Source organism: Mirounga leonina, unplaced genomic scaffold (genome assembly GCF_011800145.1).
Source record: "Mirounga leonina isolate KUSES-001 unplaced genomic scaffold, KU_Mleo_1.0 Mir_151, whole genome shotgun sequence".
NCBI classification, from domain to species: Eukaryota; Metazoa; Chordata; class Mammalia; order Carnivora; family Phocidae; genus Mirounga; species Mirounga leonina.
This window is the reverse complement of record NW_023270377.1, coordinates 51,988,566-52,007,855: the sequence shown is the minus strand read 5'-3', so window position 1 is coordinate 52,007,855 and position 19,290 is coordinate 51,988,566. Positions and strand designations below refer to the sequence as shown.

The window sequence follows — 19,290 nt, the reverse complement described above, 5'->3', positions numbered from 1 at the left end:
AATTTGGAAGGACTGTAAATTATGGATAGATAATCAGTTTCAGAGAACACTGGGTCATCATGGCAGACTAGATGGGTCCAATATAAATATGTGTATTTATCAAAATTCTCTCTTATCTAATGCAGGACAATTTCCCCTATAAATATTTAGTGGTTCTTATTTGAACTGTATTTTCACATAAAACAAAGAAATTCTAAAGTTAAATATAGTACATAGGAAATGTTTTAAGTAAGAAAGACACTGGAAAAAAAATTTGAATTTATTTTTATAAAATATGTTGTAGAAGAATAATTACACTTTAGGACAGAACTAAAGTAGATTATGTCCTAAAAGGGAAAGATATACTCTTAATATTTTCAAATATGCAATATAAGTAAATAATGACCAGTCTTACGTATGTTTTGATGTTTTAACTAAGACTTAAATAAAATAAAGTTCTGAGCTTATTTTTCTGTGAAATAAAGTAATCAAAGCTGAAGAAGAACATTATGCCTGATTTGTGCAAACACAGCTTTTGGCCTCCCCACTCTATGTTGCCAAAATGAATAGCAAATACCTAGCCACATTCATCTGTCACATTCATGTCGGGTTGCAGAAATCACATGCACTCAACACGAATGCATCTTTTTCATGGGTTATACTCAAAGGCATAAAATGTCAAATTGAAATTATGCTGATTATCATTAAAAAATGATTTCCTTCTTTAACACTTTTAGAGCACGGTTTTTCAACCTTAGCAATACTGGTATTTTGGGCTAGATAATACTCTGTTGTGGTGGGGGCAGTCTTGTGACTTGTAGGATGTTTAACAGCATCCCCAGCCTTCACCCACTAGATGCCAGTAGCAGCCCCCAGCCCTCCACAGATTGGGAACCACTATTTTAGAGGATTACATTAGAATTAATTTAATTTCAGAGTATTTTACAGTATTACTAGAATCAGCTAACTTTTACCTTCTTCATCTTCTTCTCCCTCTTCATCCTCTTCTTCCTCTTCCTCTTCACTACTTCCAGCATCTTGGTCTGTGTTTGAGTCACTATCTCCCTCATCAAGAATTTCTATCAGAACAAAGTATGGGAAAATATTAATGAGCAAGTGATACACATGAATCTCATTCTGAGAAGATAATTCTCAGTTTGCCAAAATCCATAGTGGCTACAGTTTATCACCAACGATGTGAGCACAGGGGTCTCATGTTATTGCCTAGGTGGTCAGAGAGCCATACATATCATTCTTCTGCCAAGTAGAAAATGGTCATAAAATAAGGAAGGGATGAGAAGAACAACAACAAAAAAAGTAGATGAAGGTTTTCCAAAAGAGCAAGAGCACCGGAAAAACAAATTATGAATGGAAACTAGTATACTGGAGTCAAAATATTATTAGTTCAGCATCAGAAAGGATACAGTCTATTATACAAAGCTAAGGCTAGATATAGAAAATAAGAATTTAGGCTGTGAAAGACAAAGAAGGGAGAAAAAATAATTGCATAATTTAGTGTTTACTTTCAATAAACAGTAATGAGATTTTTATTCTAACGTATACCTATTGAATAGAACATTACAATTAATCTCAAGACTTTCCACATGTAAACAGAAACAGAAGTTTAAAAACCTTTTAAAAAATCGGTAAGATGAACACTTCACTGGAAAATCACTTCTTAAAATACAACTTACATCTAGAACTGTATGAAAACAGCAATGTAAATAAGAGACTACATAAAGCTAGTCATCATATTAATAGTTAACAAGTGAAAAAAAACTAGTTATATTTCGCCCAATGGTTTGTGCTCTGTTGATCTGATAAAAGATTTTACAAACCTGGCTAACACTCCACTTTTGCATTTCTTCTAAAATCAGAGTTTTTAAGATAAAGTTTTAGGGGGGCACCTGGGTGGCTCAGTCGTTAAGTGTCTGCCTTCGGCTCAGGTCATGATCCCAGGGTCCTGGGATCAAGCCCTGCATCAGGCTCCCTGCTCAGCAGGAAGCTTGCTTCTCCCTCTCCCACTCTGCCTGTTTGTGTTCCCTCTCTCGCTGTGTCTCTCTGTCAGATAAAATAAAATCTTAAAAAAAAAAAAGATAAAGTTTTAGGGTGAACTTACTTTTAGGGAAATTCTAATTTCTTATATTTAACTGAGCACTATAAATCAGGAGTCACATATAATATTTAATGCTAGCAGAAAACTTCATACTGTGAAAAATAAATCATTTTATTAAAACGAAGAGTTGTCATTCAGCCCTTAGCTGACAAACAAATCCCAAGAATATCTCTAACAAATGTGACTTCAAGAAATAATGTAAAGTGTCTAGTTTCCTATTACATAATATAGCTTAGACAGACTTTTAAGAGAGGAAACTATTTAGTATTCAATAGTAGGAAGACAGGCACTCCTGCTGTCTTCCCAAATGCTGTAAGACCTAAAACACAAGTGCACCTGGGTCACGCTAAGGTGCTAATTACTAAAGCTGTGCCCACTTCCTGCTGTGGCCATTTTTTTATGCCAGTTCTAGAAGAACATTTTATGAAAGAATGAAGGTCAAATGAATTGTCTGGTCGTTTACATCATCCTCTCCTCATCTCTCCACCTGAGAATCTACTTACTGAAATCACTTAGGCAATGACAACTGGATTTCATTAACTGAATGAAGCAGCGGTTTCAAGGTATGATGTAAGTCCCCGGGGGATCAGTGAGACCTGTCAGGTGGTCTGTGAGGTCACAACTATTTTCATAACAACATCCAGACATTACCTGCCTTTCTGCTGTGCTACCATCTACAAGCATCCAGAAGCAATGGGAGTTGAAGCTGCTGCAATCTGAGCACAAATCAAGCACCAAACTGAACCAGCCATCACTTGCTCTTTACTGCCATGTTCTTGGAGGCAGGAAAAGAGCTAGTTTGACCTGAGGATGCCCTTGAGGAAGAAGTAGAAAACTGCTAATTTCACTGAAGCTCAGCCCTAAAGTGTAAGCATATATAATCATCTGAGTAGCAAAACATGAATTCATACATAGCCCTTTTGTTAAAGACAGATGCACAATGGTGATGGTTACCTCAAAGAAAAGCACTTGTGCTACTCTTTGACTTGCAAGGTCAATTAGTGATGTTTTCCATTTTTACTTGAAAGAATAGTTGGCAAACTATAGTTGTTAGGAATCTGGCAGACATTTTCTCAAATATAAACAAAGTGAGACTGTCACTTCAACAAAATAATTAACAGTATTTACTACCATGATAAAATAGGGAGTTCTCAAGAGAAAATTAGAACTTTGGAGAACTTGGATCCATTCCTGTGAGGTTGAAAGCTTCCCAATACTTAGACTTCTCTGATGAGGTAGGTGGCAATACTAATAAATGTGACTTCTTGATATCATGTTAATGTGTTAATTTAATTTTGATAATGTTGACATGTTAACACTTAGAAAATATGCATAACTGAGTGAACTGATATTTTCTAAATGACCAACGGAATATGTTGCAAAATCCTGCATGGGTAAAAGATCCATTCAAAGTGACAGGCCAATAGATTTTGATGTAATAGAGCATGAAAATTCAAGAATATTGTTTCAGGTTTCACACTGCAATTAATCTTTAAGAAACAATTAGCTTTTAAATACTGGCATAGTATTAACAAAGAATATACACACTATCTAAAAAGGTTATTAAAATACTTCTCTCTTTTCCAAATACATATTATCCATGAGGCTAAATTTTCTTCATATACTTCAATGAAAACAACCTATTGCAAGAGACTGAAATCACAAATAATATGAAAATCCATCTCCTATTAAGTCAGATATTAAATTGTATCGAGTATACAAAACATGCCATTTTTCTTAAATTTCTTTGTTTCAGAAAGTAGTTATTTTCATAAAAGTATATAATGTATAACACTGTTTATTACTGTTAATTTGAAATAATTTGATAAATGTTTTTAATATTCTCAGTTTTAATTGCTAATGAAGTAAATGTCAATAGATGTAACCCACACAAACAAAAGCTCTTTGGAGTCCTAAATAATTTTCAAGAGTATAAAGGGAACTTAAGTTCAGAGAGTTTAGGTGCTATAATAAAGAAAAGTACTACTTTCCTAGCATTGCTCAACCACCGTTGGCCTAAAGAAATGGATGTGGAGTTTCCAAGTTAAAAGAAAAAAAAAATCATACTAGGTATGATAAAAATTCCATAAAACCATTTAGAATCTTTGAGTGATACTGCAGAAAAAGAAGTTCATAAGAAGGCAAAATAGGTCTGAGGAATTCTCCATGTCTAGAAACTAAATTGTAATAGCAAAAGGAATCTGGCTATTGTAGTGAAATGTCCCTAGGAAACTGGCACCTAAGGAGAGCAATCTCTTTATTGTACCAGATTTTTAGAATAATGTATAGAAATGGAAAGCTGCTTACACCTTACTTTCTACTTCATTCTACTTCCAAGCCTGACTGAAGCACAGAATGGAGGAAGTGACCAGAGCTCTAGGCTTCCTGCTGTCTTCCTGAGAGCTTTCAGAACAGTAAGTACTTCTCACATAAAATCACAACTCAAGGGAAACGAACTTATAAAATTATAATTATAATAGAATTACACAGGTATCCCTGAAAATTAACTTTAGAAGAGAAATGATACAAATGTCAAAAAAAAAAAGCATTGCCTAAATACTTGCTCTATGATAATACAAAGCACTGTATTTTATTTATTCTTAAACAAACAAGTAACATTTACTTCAAACAAGTAATTTGTGCCAAGTCACTTAGCTAGTAATGGCACAGACAAAATACAAACCAAAGTCTGTCCAAAGTTAGTGCTTATAATATATTGATGACATACAAATGATAATAATAATCAATTTATTAATTTATTGAGCACTGATAGCCTATCTGGAATTGTCATTGATTTTATCAGGATATCAACCTGCTCTGAAGAAATAATAAAATACTGTACTTTATAATAAAAGTATAGCATCTAGTTGAATATTACATTGGACATCAATTTAAGCACCAATTCTTAAGTGGTAGTGAACTTAAAAGAAGGGCCACTAGTAATATAGGAACATTTCTTTTTTTTTTTTTTAAAGATTTATTTATTTATTTTAGAGAGAGAAAGCAAGAGAGAGAGAGACAGAGAGAGCATGTGTGCAGACAGAGGGGCAGAAGGAGAGGGAAAGAATCTCAAGCAGACTCCCTGCTGAGCCTACCACAAGGCTCAATCTCAGGACCCTGAGATGATTACCTGAGCCGAAACTGAGTCAGATGCTCAACCGATTGAGCCACCCAGGCAACCTTATATAGACATTTCTTAAGAGGAATGAGACTTAAGGGCTGTATAATTTAAATAGAGGGAAAGAGGACAGGGACAATGAGGTAAATAATTTAGAATGAAGTAATACCATAAACAAGCACCAGACAGAAAAATAACGCATGGGAAAACAGTGAAGAGAATGGCTTCATAATAGCAGAGATTTCATTAGGTCAGTGATCTAAACCTTTCTATCAGTATTATATAACTACATGAATTGCTTCTACTTATCCAAAATAGATTATAAAATTGTATATACCTTTCTTAATAGCTTTGTACTTCTCTTCATTCTCCATAAAATTAGGATCCATCTTGAAAACATCTTAAAAAGATAAATTAAAAATTGTTTATTTTCTATATTTACATTTGTTGGTGCCCCACTTCCCAACTCACCCTATACCCGGCCCACCCCTCCCCAACTCAGACTCACTAAGAACATCTTCTGGATTATAGTCATCCTCCAGAGGGAGCATATGGGTGAACTGATCATCTTCTTCCACTAAGTCAAGTCCTTCTAGGATAACAGGGTGGTCCTTGAATCCATCCTTCCGTACAGCAAACATCACTTCAATCATATACTGAACCCTTTTGTCAATTTCAGACTCATGGAGAATGTTTCGGAGGCGCTCAAATATAGCTAAAGTTAAAATGAAAGAAAAAAGCAATAAAATAAGCAAAAGATATTATAATACTCAAACAAAAGCTCAATATCAAGCCAAGGGCTTATAGTTACCATTGATTCCTCTTGGTGACACTTGTGTTAATTTGAGGCCACATTCCTTGAGAAAACCAATAGCTACTTCAACACTATCATCTGTTGGTCTTTCCAGGAGCAAAGTGAGCATCTCTAGGCATAAAACTTCATGTGCCTTAAACAGATTGAAGACATATGGAATTGAGAAAATACTTTTACATATATTAACCTACTATTGATAGTAATTTAAAAAATTAGCAAATCTGGTTTTTGCAGCAGTAACATTATACACATGATGAGCAACGTTTTTAGAATACATAGAGAAATACTCCAAATATGGGATATAATTTTTCTTTCACTCTCATTATGTCTGTTAAAAATTTCCAGGTGATTGTTCCAAAACTCTAAATTGATTACATTAAATACACCTATTTATTTCCAGAAGAAATAATTCTTATACATTATTATAATAGCTACAGGAAATGCCATAATTAGCTTCAAAATAGAAGTTAAAAATTAAACTACACTTTTTCTAATGCCCTTCTTCACAACCATAACTCTCTATATCCATTTCCTAGTTCGTTCTATCAGCAATTCTGCTATACAGCAAATAGTTCTTCAATTACATGAATAATTTTATCAGAAAATAACTGTGTCTGGAACTCAAGGACAGTTTGGAAACACTTCCCTCTTTTTTCTTTTTCTTTACTAAATAAAGTTATTGACACTCGCCATGTTCAAAAATTAATACTTAAAAACAATGCCAGGTAGGGTGCAAATAAAAGTCTATTGAGCAGCTTTGCTGTGAAAAGGAAGCATTTTCAAGACACTGTATGTATGCCTTCCTAAGGTCGGATACTTCTTTGAGATGGGGAAGGAAACAGTCTAAGTCTTAACTCAGGAAAATATCCTTTCCATTGAGCACAACATCAAAAATACATATTGCTTTTATTTTGTGGGATGGTGGGAAGGTCTAATAATCTTACATCAGTGATAAGAAAATATTGCCCTGGAGGAGGTGCAAGATGGTGGAGGAGTAGGAGACATAAATTTCGTCTGGTCTCAGGAATTCAGCTAGCTAGGTATCAAGCCATTCTAAACACCTAACGAACTCAACAGGAGATTGAAGAAAAGAATAGAAGCAACTCTCTGAACAGAAAAGCGACCACTTTCTGGAAGGTAGGACGTGCAGAGAAGTAAATCCGAGGCAATATACAGGAAGATAGACCACAGGGGAAGGGAGCCTCTGTCAGCCCCTATCGGCAAGTGATAGAGCAGAGGAGCACAAAATCAGAACTTCTAGAAGACTGCTCCGCTGAGGGACGTCGATCCAGTGGCTAAGTGGGAGGTGGAACCCTCGCTTGGACAGTGTGGTCTCAGGACCCTCAGTCACAGAAAGACCGGGGGTGCCTGAGTGCGGCAGAGCTCCCAGGTATCAGAGTGGGGAAGCCAGCTGCAGAGATAGAGCTGAGGAGCGGGCTCTCAGCTTGGGGCTGCCATAAACCGTGATCCGTGGCACAGTCGGGCCACTGCTCTTCCAGCAGGGATCCAACAAGCGGCAGATCTGGGGAGACTCCCCTTCTTCTCCCAGGAAAAGTGGCGTGGGAACACACCGCAGGAATCTGCTGGGTTTGGAGACTCCAAACGGGGTCTGGTGCCAGAGATGGGCTGGGTGAGCAGAGAGTGCCGCCAGAGACCAGGGAAATGGGAGTGATTGACTGATTTTCTCTGGGGGCTCACTGAGGAGTGGGGACCTGAGTTCTCGGCTCCTCCGGGCCAGAGATTGGGAGGACACCATTTTCACTCTCGTCCTCCAAAGCTGTACAGAAAGCTTGCAGGGAACAAAAGCTACCAAGAGCAAACCTGAGCAGATTACTTAGCCCGGCCCGGCAAGGGCAGGGCAATTCTGCCTCTGGCAAAGACATTTGAGAATCACTGCAACAGGTCCCTCCCCCAGAAGATCAGCAAGAACAGCAAGCCAAGACCAAGTTTACCGATCAATGAGAACAGCAGAACTCCAGCACTAGGGGAATACTGCACATAGAATTCATGGCTTTTTTTCCCACAATTCTTTAGTCTTTCAAAGTTAATTTTTTAAATTTTCTTTTCCTATTTTTTTTGAATTTTTCTTTTTCCCTTTTTCAACCAACATCTTATCAATTCCTTTTTTAAAAATCTTTTTTCTTTTTTTTTTTTTTTTAAAGATTTTATTTATTTATTTGACAGAGAAAGACACAGCGAGAGAGGGAACACAAGCAGGGGGAGTGGTAGAGGGAGAAGCAGGCTTCCCACCAAGCAGGGAGCCCGATGCGGGGCTCGATCCCAGGACCCTGGGATCCTGACCTGAGCTGAAGGCAGCCGCTTAACCGACTGAGCCACCCAGGTGCCCCTAAAAAATCTTTTTTATTTTTCACTTTTAGAGTCATGTTCTATCCTTTCATTGCAGTTAACCTTATTTTTGGTCTCTATATATAAGTTGTTCTCTCTTTAAAATTTTGGGATACAGTTTCTTCTGACAGACCAAAATATACTCTAAATCTCTAGTGTATGGCTTTGTTCTAGTCTCCTGCCTGATCACATTTTCTCCCTTTTATTTTTCTTTTTAATTTCTCTTCTTTCTTTTTCCAAACAACTTATCTTATCAATTCCTTTTATAAAATTTTTTATAATTTTCATCTTTACAGCCATATTCCATCAGTTCATCATATTTACCCTTATTTTTGTACATATATAAATTTTTCTTTCTTTAAAATTTTGGGAGGCACTTTCTTCTAACAGACCAAAATACGCCCAAAATCTAGTGTGTGGCACTGATCTATGCACCAGCCTGATCATAGTTGACCATATTCTTTTTTTTTTTTTTTTTTTTTCTTTCTTTCCCTTTCTTTTCCCCTGGTTTCAGGTCTCTTCTGATTTGTTTTTCGGGAGTCACTGGTACCCTGTTAGCATTTTGTTCTCTCATTCATCTATTCTCCTCTGGACAAAACGACGGAAAAACTCACCTCAAAAAAAAAGAACAAGAGGCAGTACCGACTGCCAGGGACCTAATCAATACGCACATTAGTAAGATGTCGGAACTAGAGTTCAGAATAACGATTATAAAGATACTAGCTAGGCTTGAAAAAAGCATGGAAGATATTAGAGAAGCGCTTTCTGGAGAAATAAAATAAGAAATCTAACCCAGTCGAAATCAAAAAGGCTATTAATGACGTGCAATAAAAAATGGAGGCTCTAACTGCTAGGATAAATGAGGCAGAAGAGGGAATTAATGATATAGAATACCAATTAATGGAGAATAAAGAAGCTGAGAAAAAGAGAGACAAACCGCTACTGGATCACGAAGGCAGAATTTGAGAGATATGTGATACCATAAGATGAAACAATATTAGAATAATTGGGATCCCAGAAGAAGAACTAGGAGAGAGGGGGGCAGAAGGTATATTGGAGCAAATTATAGTGGAGAATTTCCCTAATTTGGGGAAGGAAACAGGCATCAAAATCCAGGAGGCACAGAGAACTCCCCTCAATATCAATAAAAATAGGTCAACACCCCGACATCTAATAGTAAAACTACAAGTCTCACAGACAAAGAGAAAATCCTGAAAGCAGCTCAAGACAAAAGGTCTGTAACCCACAATGGTAGAAACATTAAATTGGCAGCAAACCTATCCACAGAGACCTGGCAGACCAGAAAGGACTGGCATGATATATTCAGAGCACTAAATGAGAAATATATGCAGCCAAGAATACTATATCCAGCTAGGCTGTCATTGAAAATACAAGGAGAGATCAAAAGCTTCCAGGACAAACAAAAACTAAAAGAATTTGCAAACACCAAACCAGCCCTACGAGAAATATTGAAAGGGGTCCTCTAAGCAAAGAGAGAGCCTAAAAGTAACATAGACCAGAAAGGAATAGAGACAATATACAGTAACAGTCATTTTACAGGCAATACAATGGCACTAAATTCATATCTTTCAATAGTTACCCTGAATGTAAATGGGCTAAATGCCCCAATCAGAAACACAGGGTAGCAGATTGGATAAAAAAACAAGACCCATCTATATGCTGCCTGCAAAAGACTCATTTTAGACCCAAAGACACTTCCAGATTGAAAGTGAGGGGGTGGAAAACCATGTACCATGTTAATGGACATCAAAAGAAAGCTGGGATGGCAATCCTTCTATCAGACAAATTAGATTTTAAACCAAACACTCTAATAAGAGATGAGGAAGGACACTATATTCTACTTAAAGGGTCTATCCAACAAGAAGATCTAACAACTGTAAATATCTATGCCCCTAACATGGGAGTAGCCAGTTATATAAGCCAATTAATAAAAAAATCAAAGAAACACATTGACAACAATACAATAATAGCAGGGGACTTCAACACCCCCCCCTCACTGAAATGGACAGATCATCTAAGCAAAAGATCAAGAAGGAAATAAAGGCTTTAAATGACACACTGGACCAGATGGACTTCACAGATATATTCAGAACATTCCATCCCAAAGCAACAGAATATACATTCTTCTCTAGTGCCCATGGAACATTCTCCAGAATCGATCACATCCTAGGTCACAAATCAGGTCTCAACCAGTACCAAAAGATTGGGATCATTCCCTGCCTATTTTCAGACCACAATGCTTTGAAACTAGAACTCAATCACAAGAGGAAAGTCGGAAAGAACTCAAATACATGGAGGCTACAGAGCATCCTACTAAAGAATGAATGGGTCAGCCAGGAAATTAAAGAAGAATTTTAAAAAATTTCATGGAAACCAATGAAAATGAAAACACAACTGTTCAAAATCTTTGGGATGCAGCAAAGGCAGTCCTACGAGGAAAGTATATAGCAATACAAGCCTTTCTCAAGAAATAAGAAAGGTCTCAAATACACAACCTAATCCTATGCCTAAAGGACCTGGAGAAAGAACAGCAAATAAAGCCTAAACCCAGCAGGAAAAGAGAAAGAATAAAGATCAGAGCAGAAATCAATGAAATAGAAACCAAAAGAACAGTACAACAGATCAACAAAACTAGGAGCTGGTTCTTTGAAAGAATTAGTAAGATTGATAAACCCCTGGCCAAACTTATCAAAAAGAAAAATGACCCAAATAAATAAAAGCATGAATGAAAGAGGAGAGATCACAACCAACACCAAGAAATACAAACAATTATAAGAGCATATTATGAGCAACTATATGCAAGCAAATTAGATAATCTGGAAGAAATGGATGCATTCCTAGAGATGTATCAACTACCAAAACTGAATGAGGAAGAAATGGAAAACTGAACAGACCTATAACCACTAAGGAAATTGAAGCAGTCATCAAAAATCTCCCAACAGGGGCACCTGGGTGGCTCAATCATTAGGCGTCTGCCTTCGACTCAGGTCATGATCCCAGGTTCCTGGGATCGAGCCCCACATCAGGCTCCCTGCTCTGCGGGAAGCCTGTTTCTCCCTCTCCCACTCCCCCTGCTGTGTTCCCTCTTCCGCTGTGTCTCTCTCTGTCAAATAAATAAAATCTTAAAAAACAAAACAAAACAAAAAACAAACATAAAAATCTCCCAACAAACAAGAGCCCAGGGCCAGATGGCTTCCCAGGGGAATTCTACCAAACACTTAAAGAAGAATTAATACTTATTCTTCTGAAACTGTTTGAAAAAATAGAAATGGAAGGAACACTTCCAAACTCATTTTATGAGGCCAGCATTACCTTGATCCCAAAATCAGACAAAGACCCCATCAAAAAGGAGAATTACAGACCAGTATCCCTGAACATGGATGCAAAAATTCTCACCAAAATACTAGCCAACAGGATCCAGCAGTACATTAAAAGGATTATTCACCACGACCAAGTGGGATTTATTCCTGGGCTGCAAGGCTGGTTCAACATCCACAAATCAATCAATGTGATACAATACATTAATTAAAGAAACAACAAGAACCATATGATCCTCAATGGATGCAGAAAAAGCATTTGACGAAGTACAGCATCCTTTCTTGATCAAAACTCTTCAAAGTATAGGGATAGAGGGCACATACCTCAATACCATAAAAGCCATCTATGAAAAACCCACAGTGAATATCATTCTCAATGGGGAAAAAGAGTGCTTTCCCCCTAAGGTCAGGAACACAGCAGGGATGTCCACTATCACCACAGCTATTCAACATAGTACTAGAAGCCCTAGCAACAGCAATCAGACAACAAAAAGAAATAAAAGGCATCCAAATCGGCAAAGAAGAAGTCAAACTCTCACTCTTTGCAGATGATATGATATTTTATGTAGAAAACCCAAAAGACTCCACCCCAAAACTGCTAGAACTCATATAGGAATTCAGTAAAGTGGCAGGATATAAAATCAATGCACAGAAATCAGTGGCATTTATATACAAAAACAACAAGACAGAAAAAAGAGAAATTAAGGAGTCGATCCCATTTACAATTGCACCCAAAACCGTAAGATACCTAGGAATAAATCTAACCAAAGAGGCAAAGGATCCGTACTCAGAAAACTATCAATACTCATGAAAGAAATTGAGGAAGACACAAAGAAATGGAAAAATGTTCCATGCTCATGGATTGGAAGGACAAATATTGTGAAGATGTCAATGCTACCTAGAGCAATCTACACATTTAATGCAATCCCTATCAAAATACTATCAACTTTTTTCAAAGAAATGGAACAAATAATCCTAAAATTTGTATGGAACCAGAAAAGACCCCGAATAGCCAGAGGAATGCTGAAAAAGGAAAGCAAAGCTGGGGGCATCACAATTTTGGACTTCAAGCTCTATTACAAAGCTGTCATCATCAAGACAGTATGGTACTGGCACAAAAACAGACACACAGATCAATGGAACGGAATAGAGAGCCCAGAAATGGACCCTCAACTCTATGGTCAACTAATCTTCGACAAAGCAGGAAAGAATGTCCAATGGAAAAAAGACAGTCTCCTCAACAAATGATGTTGGGAAAATTGGGACAGCCACATGCAGAAGAATGAAACTGGACCATTTCCTTACACCACACACAAAAATAGACTCAAAATGGATGAAAGACCTAAATGTGAGACAGGAATCCATCAAAATCCTAAAGGAGAACACAGGCAGCAACCTCTTCGACCTCAGTCGCAGCAACTTCTTCCTAGAAACATCGCCAAAGGCAAGGGAAGCAAGGGCAAAAATGAACTATTGGGACTTCATCAAGATAAAAAGCTTTTGCACAGCAAAGGAAACTGGACAACAAAACCAAAAGACAACCGACAGAATGGGAGAAGATATTTGCAAATGACATATCAGATAAAGGGCTAGTATCCAAAATCTATAAAGAACTTATCAAAATCAACACCCAAAGAACAAATGATCCAATCAAGAAATGGGCAGAAGACATGAACAGACCTTTCTCCAAAGAAGACATCCAAATGGCCAACAGACACATGAAAAAGTGCTCAATATTGCTCGGCATCAGGGAAATCCAAATCAAAACCTCAATGAGATATCACCTCACACCAGTCAGAATGGCTAAAATTAACAAGTCAGGAAACGACAGATGTTGGCGAGGATGTGGAGAAAGGGGAACCCTCCTACACTGTTGGTGGGAATGCAAGCTGGTGCAGCCACTCTGGCAAACAGTATGGAGGTTCCTCAAAAAGTTGAAAATAGAGCTACCCTATAACCCAGCAATTGCACTATTGGGTATTTACCCCAAAGATACAAATGTAGTGATCTGAAGGGGTATGTGCACCCCAATGTTTATAGCAACAATATCAACAATACCCAAACTATGGAAAGAGCCAAGATGTCCATCAACAGATGAATGGATAAAGAAGATGCGGTATAGATATACAATGGAATATTATGCAGCCATCGAAAAACCTGAAATCTTGCCATTTGCAACAACGTGGATGGAACTAGAGGGTATTATGCTAAGCGAAATAAGTCAATCAGAGAAAGACATATATTATAGGTCTCACTGATATGAGGAATTCTTAATATCAGGAAACAAACTGAGGGTTGCTCGAGTGGTGGGGGGTGGGAGTCATGGGGTGGCTGGATGATAGACATTGTGGAGGTATGTGCTATGGTGAGTGCTGTGAATTGTGTAAGACTGATGAATTATAGACCTGTATCTCTGAAACAAATAATACATTATATGTTTAAAAAAAAAAGACAGTAGGAAGGGAAAAATGAAGTGGGGGAAATTGGAGGGGGAGATGAACCATGACAGACTATGGACTCTGAGAAACAAACTGAGAGTTCTAGAGGGGAGGGTGGGGGGGATGGGATAGCCTGGTGATGGGTATTAAAGAAGGCATGTATTGAATGGAGCACTGGGTGTTATACACAAAGAATGAATCATGGAACACTACATCAAAAACTGATGATGTAATGTATGGTGATTGACATAACATAATAAAAGAAAATTTAATAAATACATAAATAAAGAAAGAAAAAAAAAAAAAAGAAAATATTGCCCTGTACCATAGTTGGAAGATCTAAAATATTTAACCTTTTAACTGGTTTGTGGCAATGCCAAAAATATTTTCAATATAAATGAATATACATTCAAAAACTAAAACTTACTTTCTGTGCTTTCACATAGATATGTGAAATTAAGTCTCTGTGGTCTTAAGAAGCAAGTTATCATTGTAATAATTTAACTCATTAGGTTAATATGTAATGGGTTTTTAAGAATGAACATGGGGACGCCTGGGTGGCTCAGCTGTTAAGCGTCTGCCTTCGGCTCAGGTCATGATCCCAGGTTCCTGGGATCGAGTCCCACATCGGGCTCCCTGCTCCACAGGAAGCCTGTTTCTCCCTCTCCCACTCCCCGTTGCTTGTGTTCCCTCTCTCGCTGTGTCTCTCTCTGTCAAATAAATAAATAATCTTAAAAAAAAAAAAAAAGAATGAACATGGTAAAGAATTTTATGTAGGAAAGAATTAAAATATTAATGGTGATAAGATCAAATGTGACTTCAAAATTCTTCCTCTCATATATAATTAAACATAATATACATCTGAAGGAAATCTTTGAGTATGAATAAGAGCAATTCTATTATTTTTAAGTTTAAATAGAAGCTAACTCAAAACTCTCAAATAAAAAAAAAAAACCTCTGAAATAGATCAATGGATGAATACAAAATAAGCACAAAACCTGAACAAAATTACTTGCAATTAAAACAGATTAAAATTACTTCATTTATATTTTATAAACTGATTATTTTTTTTAAGATTTTATTTATGTATTTGACAGAGAGAGTAAGAGAGATCATGAGCGGGGGTGGCGGGGAGAAGCAGGCTCCCCGCTGAGCAGGAAGCCCGATGCGGGGCTTGACCTCAGGACCCTGAGATCATGACCTGAGCTGCAGGCAGACGTTTAATTAACTGAGCCACCCAGGCACCCCTATAAACTGATTCTAAGAATATATGACTATATACCATGTTGTTGAAGAGGCAGTATGTTTTTTATAGAATATCAGTATTACATTCTCATGAACAACAGGTACAGGAGAAAAGAGTGGAAGAACTATCAACTTTATTGTCTTATAAATATGATTAAATTACATTCTTTGAAGGAATAATTTGTAGTTGAATAACTATGTATAGTATTAAGAGTCAGATTAATTTGATAAAATACTTGTTCTGGGTTTCTTTTTATATTTAAGAATATTAAACACATTTATTACGTTTTAAAACTCAAATATCATCCAAGATACTTTTCTGAAAGACTATAAGGCAAAACAAAGAGAGATGTGTCAGTGAAGTGGCATCAAGCATGTGATGTCTAATGCCAGTGAATGGTACCAAATTTTGAGAATTACTTACCACATTTTGGTTAATAAGGTGTGCCACAAATTTTGAAGCAGTAAGACAGAGTTGCTGAAAAGTGAAGGTAGAGAAAATTTTAATCTATAAACTAAAACCATTTTTATTTAACTACTAAATCTACAGTTTATTTACACATTCTATTTAAAATATGTAGCACATAAGGATAATTTTTATAATATAAGAAAGTTACAAGATAAAAACTATTACATGCAAAATAGTGTCATTTCTGGTTAAATTATTACAATTCTACAGTTATAGCCATCAGTTTTGTAGCTCATCACTAGTGGCCAGAGGTATTTAATGGAACAAAAAAATGTTCTCATGAAATGCAGTTTTTAAAAAGAATTCCTATGTGGCAATCAACATTGCTTATCACTGTTGAAACTAGATTATTAGTCTGTCCCTATGTGGCAGTCGACTTATAAGCCCATCATATATACCTTATCATTTCTTCGATAGCCTTTTCGGAAATTAAGAATTAGCCTCTTGAGGATTAATTCTCCGATCTGTGGAAATTTTGAGTTGATAATTGCCACTAACGCTGCATAAACATGGGTGAAGATTGGAGAAGCACTCTGAGCTTGCAAAACAGATCTGGACAGCAGGCCTCTGTTTAAAAAAGAAAAAAAAAGTCAACAAGGTTCCACTTCTAACTCATTTTGAAATGAGCACGGTTCTATATGTATTTGATAAGGGGAGAGATGCAAAGTTATGTCCAGCAATTAATGACAAATAATAATTGGACTGCCAAAAGGCAGTAAAACAATATCTTAATAGTTTTCAGGTTGAACTTTGACAACTGAATCAACAGAGTAGAAAATGAGAAAAGAAAACCCAGCCTATAAATTGTGAGATCATAAGCAACCCATATAGCCTCTGGTGCTTTCTGACTAAAATGGGAGAGCTCTACCTACCTACTTTTGAGGACAGAAGCTGCCTCTTGGTCAACTTTCTATATCCCCACAACATGTTACATCTTACTTTATATGCCCCCTCACCAATGTTTTGGAGATGATAAATCAGGGTCATGTGAAATGACACAGGAAAACATCCCTTAAATTTCAAAATAAAAAAATAGAATATAAAATATTTCTATTTCCTGATCCTTTTTTAAATCACAACCAATTAAAAGTACAAAAAAAATGACTGTCATTCTTTTCTGCTTTTCTAAGATTTATCATTGATCTTTCTTATTTCTTTTACATTCTCACTTTGCTTTCATTAGAAATTAAAATTATATATAAATAAAATGTTCATTATTCCTTATGGGTTTAAATTATTGGAAGTATTCAGTAAACAAATGTCTGCACAAAAATCAATATGTGACATCAAACCTTCTCAAAAAGCAAAAACTCTGCAACAATTTCTAATGGTGAAGTACAAGTTATTTGTTAATAGCTTACATTTTTACAAGAAATGCATTTTAAATAACTATTCTCGACTACTACTGAAGTAGCACAATAAATTAATGACTATTGCCCATGTAGATATTATGTTCATTTGAAAAATTGCTATGAAATACTTTAAATAAAATAGCTGATGCTTACCTTCCTCTAACTATGTTTTCTTGAAGAAGTTCTTGAATAATAATACCTATATTAGAAATGTTGACTTTGTTGATAAGACCATTGATTGACTTCTTTAGGGCCTCCCAGCTCATCCTCTGGTACGCTAAGCTAAAAAGAATTGATTTTAAGAAAGATGAAAACTTAATCAACAATTACAATAACTGGAGATTATAATAAGAACATAAAAAATACTTGGGAGTTTCTCCGCTTTTAACATTATTTTCACAAAATGACCTCAAAGTGCAGTAAAATATACGACTATATGAATATCTAAACCTACATTTGATGTTCTGTACATATGCTCAACTACAGATCACTTCTCTTTAATAACATAATAAAATTATATAAGAATATATAAGGATAATGTTTTGTTCTTATGTCCATGCATATTGGAAATTATAACATTCCTTTATTAGATTCAATACGTACTTATTTTACATTATAATACTTCATTTAGTTAAAACTGTCTTTAAAGAAAATATTTTAAAATGACAACTTTAAAAATTTTTAAATTATAATATGAAATACCCAAGTATAAGCCATAAAAAGGAGATTTTTATTACATCCTTTCTTATAAAAGCATAAGGAAAACAAAATTAAATATTTTAAACTGTAAAGAAATGGTGATAAATACAGGAAAAGGAAAAGTCATATGAAATCATGGGGCTGAAAGACTGTTGTATTTTAAAGAACATCTCTGCATTTGACAGTAGTCCCACATCTGTATTACTTGTTTTTTAACTTAGATCTTAGGCAAATAGCCTAACTGGGTTTGTTTAGGTTGAACTTGATAACACCTAAGGTCTTTTAAAGCTCTATAATTCTATGCTTTTTATATTTATTTCTCTGTGGAATATGATTTCAGCTGCAGAAAGTCTTTATCTTTTTCATCTTCCTTATACTTCTCTGGCAGTCTGGTGAAGCTGAAGGGCTTCTTGAAATAATACATATAAATATATAGGATTACAAAGGATACCAATCATATTTAAATAGTTTTCAAAGCATGAAAAGAAAAAAAAGTTTGATATAGAATTCTATGTGCTTCATTAAATAACAAGAAGTGGTGGTAGGCCTAATAACTTCTTTAATTTCCAAGTAGCATGGCCATTGAGTAATATGTTAAGATATTTGCAGCAAATACTTTGTTAATACTATGGTCTCCTGCCTATAGTCCCGAGAGAAAGAGATGCGAAATTTTAGTTAGAGGTAAGTAAAAATAAAGATGCAAGTTTTTCTTTCCATTTACATTCATGGATGGCTAGATTCTACCTATGGACCTCTGGAAGGTCTGTAGGTTAAGGGGCCCTGTTCTGGAGTGGTATGCCAAGGGAGAGGTGGTGAGAGCAGTCTACCCTGGTGGGGAAGAGTATTTTATCACTGACATTGTCCTCAGCAGACGGTAAGGACAAAAAGCAGACTGATTTGCAGTTAAATTATATTGTTTTTAAATTCCCTCTAGATCATGTATTCCCTAAATGGCTGCATTTGAGGTGGGTGCAACATTTCCAGTGGGCCCCAACCCCACCCTTTGGTATGCTACTATTTGAGAAAAAAGATCAATGGCTTAAAAACTAGCCTAATTAATAAGATTGCTCATACATAATCACAATCTCTCCTATTAAACTTCGGTAAAACAAACAAACAAAAACTACAACCAAGCACAATTTTATTTCCTAATTAAGAAGCCTACAATTCCCCTGACTTAGTATATACTAAAAGTAAAGTCTATAGACTTCTCTTAAGAGACTTCTACTTCTCCTTGTCCCCTTTACAGCCTAGGAGCAGATTTAAACTGTATATAAAATTATCTTCCAGAAATCTATGTAAAATTATGTATACTGGGGACTCTTCTCCACCCACTTTATATATAAGGAAGTAAGACTTGGCTTAATAACAATGTT

The 19,290-nt window shown here is 36.0% G+C and overlaps 1 protein-coding gene across 3 annotated transcripts in view; it reads right to left on the bottom strand.

Moving 5' to 3' along the window:
* The window catches only part of CWC22 (CWC22 spliceosome associated protein homolog), a 65,220-nt gene that overhangs the window by 18,760 nt on the left and 27,170 nt on the right, over positions 1-19,290 (bottom strand). For all 3 annotated transcript variants that reach the window (XM_035007613.1, XM_035007612.1, XM_035007614.1), the window contains exons 6-12: positions 17,369-17,497; positions 16,262-16,430; positions 15,819-15,872; positions 6,025-6,160; positions 5,722-5,928; positions 5,551-5,613; positions 954-1,058 (exon numbers count right to left, since the gene is read on the bottom strand). In XM_035007613.1, the coding sequence (XP_034863504.1) occupies positions 954-1,058; positions 5,551-5,613; positions 5,722-5,928; positions 6,025-6,160; positions 15,819-15,872; positions 16,262-16,430; positions 17,369-17,497 (863 nt within the window). The remainder of the gene's footprint in view (positions 1-953; positions 1,059-5,550; positions 5,614-5,721; positions 5,929-6,024; positions 6,161-15,818; positions 15,873-16,261; positions 16,431-17,368; positions 17,498-19,290) is intronic.